This window comes from Lissotriton vulgaris, assembly GCF_964263255.1.
Source record: "Lissotriton vulgaris chromosome 8 unlocalized genomic scaffold, aLisVul1.2 SUPER_8_unloc_1, whole genome shotgun sequence".
In the NCBI taxonomy this organism is placed as follows: Eukaryota; Metazoa; Chordata; class Amphibia; order Caudata; family Salamandridae; genus Lissotriton; species Lissotriton vulgaris.
In genome coordinates, this window is record NW_028240615.1 from 336488 (window position 1) to 350459 (window position 13972).

A 13972-nucleotide genomic window follows, 5' to 3' on the forward strand; every position below is an offset into this window, starting at 1 on the left:
CACACTTTTTATCTGCAAATGTAAGAAAAGAAGGGTCAGATCATTCTAAATCTGTGCTATATTTTTGATGCAATAGGATTCCTGCTGTGCATGGTATAACCTATCAATTTCAGCTTTTCATTGGCAAAAGAAAAAAGGAGTATTTGCCAAAGCGCTACACTCTTTTAATACCCAATCATGGCATAGTGGAATCTGTGGTTGGCTGTGCATATTATCTAGGTATGAGCAATTTAACCTAGTTAGTTAAATTATTAGATCATTTGGGGATGGGTATACCACAATCAAATAGTATTGCTTTAGGTGCATAAAGCAATCAGTATTTCATTATGGTATAAGCACCCCCCTAGGTATCTAAAATCAGCTTTTCAATGGGCATGGCAATTCTGAATTGGCAAAAGGGCTCAGAAAAGAGAAATGGGCAGAACACTTTCGAATGGGCTTGATATTTCTGATTCAATACATATTTTCCTTTGTACAGTTTTATGACTGGACGTGTAAATTTCAAATGGACATGGCATTTCAAACGGAATAGAGAGGAAAGTATTATTAGTCCTGTAGTTCTTGCTGCAGTAATAATACCCTAGGCATTTACTACTACCACTGGTTGCATTATTACCACATCATTCAGATTTCTACACCTGGAATAGGAGATCATCTGGTAACACTTTATTTTACCCAAATTTGAGGTGAGAAAACACAAATTCATCTTGTTTTTCTCTGCACAATTTCTGTCAGGTTACAAGTTGTGAAAATCATGTGGCGAAAACCCTATGCATTTAATGTCTGCAAATCTTGGAATTCCAAGATTCCCATGAAAGATATAATTAGGCCCAAGAGGTTTCTGAATGGCCAGTGAATGCACTAATGTCAAATATTTTTTTTATAGGGCACGCTATTACATATCACTTTAGAGAGAGTATTTCCTGCAGGATATACTTATATAACTTTTCACGTTGAGCCTAACAGATAGCACAAGCTGTCTGGTTGCAAAAGACATTGTGGCTTACGAAGAACCTACAGGGGCTTGCAGCCCGGTCATTGCTTACCACTGGTTGGCTTTATTGTCACTCTCACTTGCTTCCTTTGTATTCAATAGCTTTCCTTGCCCCAGCTTGTCTATCTTGTGTGTGTTCCTTCCCTGAAGCATTGCCTTTTGGTCGTCCTTCTGAGAGGCTGTCTTCTATCCTTTCACTGCTCACTTTTAAGGACTTTTTTAATGTTTAACTTACTGATCTAAGTGGCATCCACCATCTTGGATCGGTAAATAAAATATTAAAACAATTGGTGCCAGTTTAATTCTAAAGTGCTTAGGAGTTTTGATGTATGTGTATGCATACTTCAGCACACGCGTGCACCAGCAGAATGAGGAGCAACCAGTAAAGCATGGATTATCATAACTTTTTAAAAATGTATTTATTTATTTTAAAATGTTGCTGACCATTTGGAGAAAACCCTGATAATGTAGATCATCCAGCATCGAGACCTATTGGCTTTGCCATTTCTTGGTATTAGTTATATTGGGCTCGCTCATCGCGCATTTTAGTGATATGAAGAAATGCATAAAGTGTTATCTAAGTTGACACATGTAAATGTAAATGTATTGCGATTTATATAGCGCACGTATCACCCGAAGGCATCAAGGCGCTTGCCTTGGGAACCCGCCCTGGTATTCCCCTGTGAGATAACCCCAGCAGGGTATCCACAAGGTGAAAGCCAGGCATCCCGCCGCGAGGGGCCGTAGTGGAGATTAAGCAAGCTATTGCCCAGAGTCGCAGAGTGTGAACCCGTGAGTCGAGTAGGCACCGGAACGAGAATTATCGAGTCCGTGGAATTTTTGAGCCCAAGACCCGCCGAGGCGGGGAATTGAACCCTGGTCCAGGACATATCTCAGCTTCCGGGTCTGCCGCCTCTAACCCCTGAGCCACACTTCTCCACATAACATCCTAATTCACAAAATTAGCATCAGTCGCTATTTATGGGAGAAGATGGGAGAAGATGACACTTTCAATTGAAAAAGGCTTTAACAATCCGTAAAAGAGTGAGACCTAAGGCTTTGATTGGGTATCTGTTCATGCTCTTTTGGAACCTGCCCAGTAAATGTAACTATGCACTATTTAATTGTTACATTTCTGATGGGGACAGTTTTTGTGGGGGTTAAATTGTTTAGCTAAGGGGTGAGAACAAAGAAAACAACAGGCGTACAGCAAATACAGTGTATAAAAGTCAATGATAGCTCCTATCTCTCTACATGGGAAGGATCTCTTTTGTTATATATCAACATAGAAACCTAAACGTATAAATAATTCCCAGCCCCCAGTCCCTCAAAATATCACGGTAAGTGAAAAATGGAGGAAATGGATTGGGGGCATAACTTAGTTGCATGACTTCAGAAGTAATTCTTCGTAGTAATCACTGCAGAAACAATTGCATTAGGTTTCAGCTATGTCCCACCCATGTCTTCTTGGGAAGTCTTTCACCTTGCTGGGATGTTATTGATTCTATTGTTCGTATTGTTAATTTATTATTAGCAGTTGCTTTTCAACAAATTACTATTAATTGGAAGTCTTCTTCAACTATTAGTTTCCAAGCATGGTGGTATAATGTTTGTCACAATCACAGGCTAGGCACTGCTTTTGTATTCCCTGCCCAGATGCAGCTAAACGTGCAGATTTGTGGCTTCCTGTTATGAGGTATTTAGATAATTGTACAATTCGTTCTTTTCGTCCACGACCTGCCCAACAGGAGATTTCCAAACCCCCTTGATTCCCCCTTTTCATTCCACTCTTTATGTTAACATACTTACCTGCATAACCTTATTTGCATTTGCTGTTTATTTTTAATGAGTATACCCTTCTTATTACTTTTCTTAATACATAGAATGAGTTCATTGTTTATTCTTCATCCTCCTATTGCATACTGACCTTCCTTTATGCCTCCCCCCCCCTTCATCCCTCCCCTCCCATATCTCTTGCTCATGATTATCTTACTGTATTTCGTATTACCACCTTTTGTTATGATTAATAAACATTTCTTGAACTAGGTTTCAGCTATGTGATTAGTAATAAGCTTTTTGTACAGGCGAAACCTGAAAACAAATGGATATCCAAGTTGACTACCAGTACTCGGTTATCTGCCCGAGCAACATAAAACCTGAAGAGAATATGTACATAACACCCTTTTTTATATTGAATTAAAAAAATAACCAGTAGATGGCAGTGTTGTCCAGTTTTTCCAGTGAAAAGATCAGGAATGTAACAGCCGTGTCAATGCGTGCAGCAAGGGAAAGTAAAAAAAAAAGTTCCTCGGTCCAGGAAAGCAATTCAAACTTTCCAGATCCTGTCTGCCTCCTGTAGATCTTGAAGTGGTGAGGAATCTGTAAGTATCTATTCAACAGAAATTCTCCTTGCATATTTTCAATACTTTTTAAACATACACAAGTATTAGTTTGTTGTGACTCTTTAAGGAAACCCTCATCTTCCTCCTTAGCTTTCAGTTCAAAATGTTGCTGTTGAGACTATGAGAATAACGGCATGGTAGGCTGAAGGTTTGGTCAGGAGGAGAAGTCTTTGCAAGGTATGGTTCCAACAAATCCTCATTGAGGAGACAAATCTTATAACAGTGCATGCCTCAATATCTTCTATCTCCTCTGGTTCTTGGTATGGAAGTAACGGATCCACAGACCTGTCCCCATCAGACAGAAAAGTAACCAATGGGGCTCTGGCACTGGGACAATATTTCTATATTTCAGGAATAGGGACAGTCCTAATGTCTTGAAGTATGGCCTCTTCAAATTGAAGCGTGTGCTTTTTTGAAGGATTTGCTGGGAAGTGCCAGTCTCTGAACCAATGTAGATGGGCCCCAGGCAGAGTTGGTAGGGATATAGGCAACTCTTCCTCCACTTACACCTGTTTAGGATCAGAGTTTTTTCTCTGCACTGAAATCTTTTCTTGCATTGAAGCTTTTTTGGGGTATCTTGTCAAGGCCTAGATCCACCTTGGGTTACAAGGATGAGCCTCCTCCAACGCTGAGGGCGCTATTTTATACCGAACCTCTTTGGTAGGCATTATGTGCATCAACTGAGAGTCGGTTTTAAGCCTTTTTCTAAGATTCTCCTTAGCCAAGGAATGATGCTTCTTTTGAGGCTGTCATTTTGTATGTTCTCAAAACTCCTTTTGAGGATAATCCTCAATAAGAACTATACATAGGAAGTTGCTAAACTGTACCCTAATGAGGGTAGTTCGGTCACAGCCATTCAGCGAGGCCGAGGTAGACAACCAGAGGTGCAGCCCTGGTCTTGGATGCAGGCTACAGTGGAGTCTGTATTCTTGCTGACCACATGGAATGCAGGAGGGTTCCTTGACATCGCTTCCAGACTCAGAGTCATTACAAGTGGCACATTCAGTAGACTCGTTGGGCTAACCTAGGGAGTAGTACACCTGTCTCTTAACCCCTTGGCCGCGGCGGTAATTCCGCTGCAGCGCTGGGGGGGGAAGGGGGTCGCATGGCGCCGCCATGCTTGTGAAGGAACCACTCCGTCACGAGCCACGGGCGCGCTGTGCTCATGACGGAGTGGTTCTGTCATGGCCCCGCCCACTCATTAATTCAGCCACACAGGTGCGGAATTGAAGCAGCGTGGGCGGAGCAGCCGCGGCGTGACGGAACCACTCCGTCATAAGCACAGCGCGCCCGTGGCTCGTGACGGGGTGGTTCCGTCACTAGCACGGAGCGGGTTAAAGGCTGAATAGTATTAGATCGAAAGGCCTGACACTTTCATTGTGGTCCCTTGGTAGGCCAAGGTTACAGACCCAGTGTTGGTCTGACCACAGATATTTATTGCTGAAACTGGAATGAAAAATTTAAATGGCGTGTTCTACATCACTGCCACCTAAACAAGTAATTTCCTATGCAGCTATGCCCAGGGACTTCAGCTTCACCTGGTCCCAGTTGGTGGTGGATGGTGTTCTCAATGCTGTACTTGAGGTCCTCGGTGTACCCACTTCTCCTTTATTGTAGGCCCTTTAAATGTGCAGCTTTTCATGGAGCGCTTTAAACAATGCCCAAACCCGATGGGCGAAAAAGCAGTCTAAGGTGAAGTTTGGGTCTTGATGCATTTTTGATTTTGAGAGAGGTGTTCGAGTCACCTTGAAACTGAAAGAATTTCTTTTGAAGAAAACCAAGTTATACTATTCCAAAAGCAACACTGCATGGCAGTAGTGAACCACAGTAGCAAATGCTGGAAAAATACTCCCACTTAAGTCTAGTACTCAACTGTAACAAGAAAATGACATTGCTACTCTACTGTAACAACTTATTACAGTTGGGATTTTACTCTCAATGTATGTCAACATAGCCAGGATTGTGAAAGGGAAGCAAACACACACACATATATCTATATATTATATTGTATTGTAAGTGCGTTTATATGGCGCTTACTACCCCTGACGAGGCGTCAAAATGCTTTTAGGTGAGTTGCACACTACTCCAGAACCCATAAAGAATTGGTGGTGAATTAATATAGAGAAAATATAAAAGTAATTTGAGTGGGGGACATGTTAGTCAGTCATTTGGATTGAGAAGGATAGCGGAGGGATAGAGAAGGGGAAAAGGTTTGCATTTATATAGTGCTTACTTCCCCTGATGGGGTGTTGAAGTGCTTTTTTTGGCGAGTAGAACGCTACTCTGGAACCCAAACAGTGTTAGTGGTGAATTAGTATGGTGAAATATAAAATTAGTTTGAGTGGTGGACAGGTTACTCTGTTATTTGGATTGAAAAGGATAGTGGAGGGATAGAAAAAAGTATTTAGAATTATTGTTTTGTCTGTTTTGGAGCTCACAGTAGTAGGAGGAGGCTTGGGATGAATAAAAGGGAGGTGGAGGGGGATGATTAAAAGGGAGGTGTAGGGGTAAGAGTCAGAGGGCTGGTTAAGAAAGGCTTGTTTTAAGGGATCGGAATAGTGAAAAGAGGTATATGAATTTATATACGGGGAAATAGCTTTTAAGCTTTTCTGGACTATTCCTCTAGAATTCAACTTTCTTCTAGCTAATAAAAGGTATTTACGATACTTGGTTTCTGTACTACACAAACATCTGTCTTCAGGTTAGCACAAATGTTAGGAGACATGCTAACCCATACACAGCTTTGAGAGAGCCTTCCATTAAAGTGCTTAACATCTGTGTCAGCAACTCTTTACAAAGTGCATATTGGCATGCTTATTTTCACAGTACAGATTCCACTGCAAACCTTGGCCCTTATTCTGCATACCAGCATCCAGAGAATTCCCTTAATAGGAAACAATGCAACAATAATTTGCAGCAGGGTTAGGGGGTTCGCTATAGGATATCAGAGGGGGAGGTGCCCTTGTATCATAAGCAGCAAAATACTCTCAACTGTACACAGCAAGCCACCTTGGAGTTCTGTGACCTTTTAAAGGAAGGTAGCCTTCCACCGCGTTCCTCGATGTAGTCATGGAATTACACTCTAACTTCCAATATCCCTGTAACATGTGGAAGGTGCTATTTCATGCCACACACCAATTCTTCTCTTCATCTGCATTATTTGCTTGCCAACTTCTTTAGCTACTATTATTAAAGAACATGAATTCTGGCTTTAGAAAGAAGAAACCATTGGGACAAGGAACATATATTCTCGAAGTCTTAATAATTAATTAACCCTGTACAGAATTGCTGTATTGCATATATTTTACAATCATTGCATGACACTGGTCTAATAGTAAATATCCACGTACATTCAACCAATTCAAAATTATTTTTGGTTAAAAAAAATGCATGTCTCATTAAAATAGATTTTTAGAGTTTCACTGTTTATGTGAGCAAAAACTCAGGGGGGTAAATGTGCTTGCATTTTGTCAATTGGCATAAAACCATTAGGAGGCTCATTTTCGTAGGAAACCCTTAAATCTACAGTCGGTGAGTGGCTTACAGTTCTTTCAGGTGAACACGGAGGAGAACTTGGTGCAGCTGCCTCCAGGACTGGTGTGGTCGATTGAGATGAGAAAGAGTCCTCTCTTTTCATCGTGACTTCAATTCCTCCGTAATGATGCTAAAAAAAGAAATAATAATCAAAATATGAATTTCTGTTAATGTAAGACTCTATGCTCTCATTTCCAAACTGTATATAGAAATGAAGATGATTAGGTATCAAGGGGGTTGTTTTGAACCTGGGGATCCATGATACACCATGTTACATCATACATAACAACAGAGAATAATACGTTGTCGGTGGAGTAAGTTGTCATACCAATGCATAAAATGCCTAGGACGACATTAGAAGTGACCCAGAACAATCTCTATTACCCCATCTCTGGAATACCGATACTGGGGGTTCTACTTTTTCTGGGGATGGGTAAATTATGGATATTACATATATGTGGGTAATAATGTGGGGCAACAAGTAGGGCGTAGCTGTAGGTGGGTGTTTGGGGTATGACAACACCCAAATAAGTGCAAGTTTGGCATGGTAGGTGTGCCAGAGGGCCCTGAGGCGGGCCTTTTCTGTACTGTGTCGCTTTTTTAACGTACGCAAAGAAAAAAAGACAAAACAGTAACCTTTTCTGGTGGCTGAATTTCAAAATGTAAAACCAGATACCCTGGAATCAATATTGGCATATCCTAGGCATACATTTTATTTCAGAACCTCCTTTTAGTTTATATCACAAATGAGGTGACTTTTAAATAGGTGAGTTCAGGATGTGCGCTGTACAAGCACCTTTAATTATAGATTTTTTATACTATAATGTTGCTCCATCTACAATAAGAATCTATGCCATGTTTAAGGTTTACATGACTACTTTAGGGTTTACATGAATGGGCTCGGGGCTATTCACAAATTGCCTATTGTAGTACCTTTTTAGTACTGTAATAGTAGTACCCACATACTTCCAAATGCAATTCATAAACTGCACTTCTAAAGCACTACTGTTTTTTAGCAGTAATACTTTAGTAGTGCAGTTTGTGAATAGAATTTTGCAGAATATTGTACTGTTATTGTAGCACTACAAAATGTACTACCATATGCAATTTGAGAATAGCCCAAAGTCGCTTCAATTGGGTGGAGACATGTAAGTTATCCTTTTGGTGAAAATGTACATTTGATTTTGTGAGTAGCCAAAAAAGAGTAAAAAAGTGTAAGTTGCATTTGTGAATCAGGCCCATATAGTGACTGATTTACAAAAATATATAGTACATATGCACCCATAGAAATACTCCTTGAATGGGTGCAGGTGTACTACAATTTAGGGATGGAATGCTAGTAGTTTGTCTGGAAACCTGAGACTGGAGCAGCTTTCCAAGTGTAGTACTGTCAATGTAGTAGAACTGGGCATCCGTGGGGCAGCTCTCAACTGGATTAGATCATTATTGGAAAACCGCACGTTCCAGGTCTTCTCACAAACTGCCTGCTCCGATACCATGACATTCAAACACGGAGTTCCACAGGGCTCTATTCTTAGCCCGTTGCTTTTCAACGTGTACATGAGCCCCCTGGCCAAAATAGTGGAGGAAACAGGGCTTTTAATGTTTTCCTACGCTGATGATTCCCAGCTGCTTTTTTCTTTATCAGCTGCAGATTCTGATAATTCCTCCACCCTACAACTCGGACTCTGTAAAATCGCCGACTGGATGCAAAAAAACTTCCTAAAACTTAACGGCGAAAAAACCGAGTTAATCGTGTTGGGCAAAAATAAAGAACTTTGGGGACCCCAACATTGGCCAACTGAAATGGGCACCCCCCCTACCCCGGTTACTCATGCTCGCAACCTGGGCGTCATTATTGACGACTCACTCAGTTTACATCAGCAAGCGGTAAAGACTTCAGCCACCTGCTTTGCCATATTAAAATGGCTAAAAAAGATCTGTTGGATGCTGCCTGAAAACACCAAGAAAACAGTTGTCAATGCCCTAATAACATCTAGGCTAGATTATGGCAACGTTTTGTACCTGGGGGCGAACAAAGCTACTGTCCGCAGGTTGCAATCAGTGCAAAATGCAGCAGCCAGACTACTCTGTAAAATTCCCATCTCTACTCCAACCACTAAATACATCAGGAAGTTACACTGGCTAAAAATTGAAAACCGAGTTAAATTCAAATCTCTATGTTTTATGCACAGGATTTCCACCAACACCGCTCCTAAATATCTGCAAAACCTGGTGCGCCCCTACCGTCCTTCCAGATCTCTTCGGTCTTCCACGGCAAATCATTTTGAAATTCCAAGGACCAGGCTGTCACGCATGGGTGGCAAGTCCTTCTCATTCCTAGGATCTTCTCTCTGGAATTCAATGCCACATACATTGCGGTCTGAGTCGAATTACATCAAATTCAGAAAAGCCTTAAAAACATGGCTCTTTAACATCTAGTTTTCTGTAACCGCATTGCTATTGGTATCTGCCGCGCCGGGAAACCCTTTGTTGGGTAGCTGTGCGCATTACAAATGTAAACAAATAAAAAAAAAATAGAACTGGAAAGCTGCACTAGTCTCTAGTTTCCAGGCATACTACTAGCAATCCATCACCCAAAAGGTGATGGGGTGAATACTTGCAAATTGTCTAATCAGTGGCATTCGATAGGGTAGCATCCCAACCCATCGCTTTTCACCCAGTGTGCCACTCTAGTCAGAGGTCGACCTAATAAAAATCAGCCCTGACCCTGTTCCTAATGGAAACAGTCCATCCCAAATCTTGGTCATCTCACCCCTCCACACTTCAGCCCACTGTTTTTTGTTAGGAATTTGAGCTCCACACCACCGGAATCTCACTGCCCACACTAAGCCCCTGGGAATCAGTTTTTCCACATCAATTCTTGCATGAGTTTCCCCATGTTTCACACTGAAATTCCAAAATGCTTAAAATCTCTGTGAATAATTCCAAAGAACCCAGTAACTCGTGTAATGAGGCCCATCAGAATTGCTCATGGACACAACATCAAATCCTACATTACATCAAATTTCGGGAAAAATACAAATACAATATTTTAACAAGCTACTAATTGTGATTGAATTTCTGGCCTTTTATTGGAACTTGCTTACATTCTCTGTGTTTAAGTTAGACTACTGACAGATCATCAAGATGATCTTTGTCGTTGTTAAACACTATGAACAACCTTTTAAAGCATTTTGTAGTTTTAAATACAATTAATTCATCTAGGTCCTCATTCCGAAATGGAGGCACTTGTGAAAATAGTGGCCATAGTAAAACCCAAATGCACGGGGTTCAGTATCTAAAGGGGTCAACTTTAGAGTAGGGTCTTGAATGACTAGTAGGTTTCTTTGCAATTTAGGTATTTTGGAGCATTCTATAGTGTGGTGCAATGTGTTTTTCACTACCTCCTCTGACTCACTTTCTGAACACAAAAAAATCTGGAAGGATTGTAAAAATCAAGTAGCAGGTGTACTAAGCATTTCAACAGTCGCAAAACCTTCAGTTCGGTGCTTGACACCGTTATAATAATTTTTTCTTATGTGCTAATCCCATTTTAGGGGTCAGAAAACGTTTTCTGAGTCCAACAATGGGATTCTAAATGGATACTGATTAAGTATCTGCCGGGTTGTGTTGTGGACGTCCATTCCAAATACTATATCGGTATCTTATGTATCAATGTTTTGGGACCAAAATCCAGTTAGAAATCATTGATATCTTACCAACATGCATTTGCAAAAGGGGAGACCCCCCTTAGGGAACTCTTTCTCTGTATGAATGTAAAAAAACGTTTAAGGAAATCTTGTGGTGCAGAAGAGCACTGTAAACTCCTAAAATAAAAAAGCAAACTTTTCTTTTTAAATTCAGTCCTTTTTCCGTTAAGGGAAATAAGCTGCGTAAAAAAAAAAAACCTTCACGTTATTGAAAGGCAATTACAGACACAGTGGTTTGCTGGCCCCTGCAGGCCTTCATCCCAGTAAGAGCCTTCAATCATAGTGAGTCACAATTTGTGAGTTACCTCATTAATATTCATGAGCTAGGTTAGATAGTGACTCAGTACGATTCCGATTTTTAAGATCTGACCTACGAGTTGATGGTTTGGTTCTGAAAAATCTTTACTGCTCATAAAAATACCAGTCAACATTTGTGACTAATATTTTGCAAAAGGAGGATCATGTTCAGAACAAGATGCAAAGAGTCAGTTGTGCTGTAAGCCAAATGCATTGTCTCCATGCTGCAACTCTCTCCTCCAATGCAAGAGTTCATACTCAGTACTTGCAATGAAACTGATCCATCTCATCAAGAGAGATTGCAGATGTTTGCAGATTCTGAAATAGTATGTTTTATCACTACAGTGACTCTTGTATTGCAGTCCATGAAGGGCTTCCTTCTAATGCAATTAAGGGGCATAGGTACAAAACTCAGGAATAGCGATTTCCAAATTGCGGTTCTTACCTAAACACAATTTAGAAATTGCAAACCTGAATGTACTAAAGAATATTTATTAAGGTAACGATTCCTAGCATGGTCGTAAATCAACCCACCTCATGAATATTAACGAGGCAGGTCACAATTTGTGAGCCACTCAGAATCAAAGCAATCACAAGGATAGTGGCCTGCTGGTTTCAGCTGGAAACAACCTTTACAACGCAACTTTTACAACGCACTACCATTACAACAAAACTTTTACAACGCAGCATCCATTACATCGCATGCCATTACAACGCAACCATTACAACGCATGACACTACAACGCATACCACTGCAACGCCTACCATTACAACGCATACCATTACAACGCATAGTACCCTTACACTATCCAACACTTACCCTACTGTTGCACCCCCTGGAGTTAGAATAATAATGTTTACCCCTACACTATCCAACACTTACCCTACTGTTGCACCCCCTGGAGTTAGAATAGTAATTTTTAGCCCTACACTATCCAATACTTACCCTACTATTGCACCCCCTGGAGTTAGAATAGTAATTTTTACCTCTACACTATCCAATACTTACCATACATGCAATGTAATGTTATGCGTTGTAATGGTATGCGTTGTAAAGGTAGTATGTGTTGTAATGGAATGCGTTGTAAAGGTAATTTTTAAAAAATTGTTGTAATGGCATGCGTTGTAATGGAATGCGTTGTAATGGATGTTGCGTTGTAAAAAATGCGTTGTAAAGGTATGCGTTGTAGACGTATGCGTTGTAACGTCATACATCCGTTTCAGCAGACCACCGTCTCAGTCATCGCTTTTTACTAAAGCAAACTTTTATTCTTTGATAAGCAGCCTGTCCCTTAAAGGAAAAAATAACGTGTTTCAAAAAAAAAACGAAAGTAGGCAGTGGTCCATGGGATATATTTTTTTAAATTCTCAAATGGGAAGAGGTCCTTTGGAGAACCCTTCCTATTTGTGAATGGTTACTACTACCTTTTAGTAGTCGCTAAAAAATGAATGCTTTGCAACCGTAATTCAGTCAAGTATTAATACCTGAAACTGTAAATCAGTTTTTGGAAAGGACACCCTAAACACGCATCTTACAAACGCCGAATTAAAATGTGGCTTTTGTACTTTTAAAAATGCTTTTTTGCTGTTACCAATGTCCCGATTCTGGGAATCAGGCCATTTGTGGCCTCCAAAAAATCTTTGTACGTATGGCCCTAGGACTCTAGACCAGTGGTGCCAAAAGTGTAGCTCATGAGCAACATTACGCTCACAGGGTCCGAAAATTTTGTTCACCAGATAACATAACCCTCTATCTCTTTATAGGCATTGTTGCACTGGGAAAGCACTTCTTATCTTTTGAAGGAAGAGGGAGAAGGGTTTATGACTGGTTGTTCTCACAGCTGCTATTTCCCTAGCATATGTTATTTAGGTTTGAGATATTAATGGCGAGTTCATTCTCAGAAAGGAAGCTGCAGGCCTCCTGCTGAAGTCCCCATTGGAGTCAATAGAAGGAGGCATCAAGTTGTTTCTGATGAGTAAAGCATATTGGGGGTGGTAAAAGAGAGCCAGAAAACCTCTACTTCAAGCTTGATATTAGTCCAGATCCTGCCCCTGTCCAGACTGAGCTGTTAAATCCTTATCTACTAACACATCAAGAGATGGATACATGGTCCAAATGAACCACTATCAACCAGGCAAAGAGGCTGCCCACAGTAGAGTACCCTAGCCCAGTAAACCAATGCCCAGACTAGCTGGAGTCAAGTAAACACCATGAATCTTAAACTCCATTAAGCAGGCAAACTAGGAGTCTTATGAAAAATAGCACTGTGTGATTGACGGAGACTTATGGCAAATTGCAAAATCGTGGCAGTAGAACATTATGAAAACGTCAAGCTTGCTATTTAATTAGTGAATGTTATAGTGACCTAACTGGGAATGATATAATTCCCAGACAAATATAACCTGTTGGCATTGTGGAAGTCTGCAAAATAAACTGGAGAATTAAGAAAAAATGCAAAGCAATAGCTTGGGCATTTTTGGAAAATTGCAAAGAGTGCTAGCTGGATGTTACAATTAAGCATGGGCGAATTCTGCGAATTCGCGATCCGCGAATTTGCGGATTTGCGAATTCGCGATCCACAAAATTCGCGAATTTGTGCGAATTTGCGGAATTTTGTTTTTTTGCGTCTTCGCGGGGTTTTTTGCGTGTTCGCGGGGTTTTTTGCGTGTTGGCGGAGCTTTTTGCGTCTTCGCGGGCCGCTTGCATGGCGAAGTTACCCATGCAGTCGTTTATGGGCACAGCATCCTCTGGTTCATCACTGCCACCCTCTGGTTCACCACTGCCACCCTCTGGTTCACCCCTGCCACCCTGTGGTTCACCCCTGCCACCCTCTGGTTCACCACTGCCACCCTCTGGTTCAGCACTGCCACTCTCTGGTTCACCCCTGCCACCCTCTGGGTCAGCACTGTCACCCTCTGGTTCACCACTGCCAACCTCTGGTTCTCGACTGCCACCCTCTGGTTCATCACAGCACCTCTGGTTCACCACTGCCACCCTCTGGTTAACCACTATCACCCTCTGGTTCAGCACT

General features: G+C 41.2%; 1 protein-coding gene across 8 annotated transcripts in view; it reads right to left on the reverse strand.

The window, feature by feature from the left end:
- Positions 1-13972, reverse strand: part of LOC147672952 (glycogenin-1-like) — a 261253-nt gene that overhangs the window by 23064 nt on the left and 224217 nt on the right. For all 8 annotated transcript variants that reach the window (XR_015303473.1, XR_015303471.1, XR_015303472.1 and 5 more), the window contains exon 8: positions 6941-7060. Coding sequence is in view for 4 of the 8 variants with exons in the window: in XM_086947859.1 (XP_086803985.1) it covers positions 6941-7060 (120 nt within the window). In the remaining 4 variants the exon portion in view is untranslated. The remainder of the gene's footprint in view (positions 1-6940; positions 7061-13972) is intronic.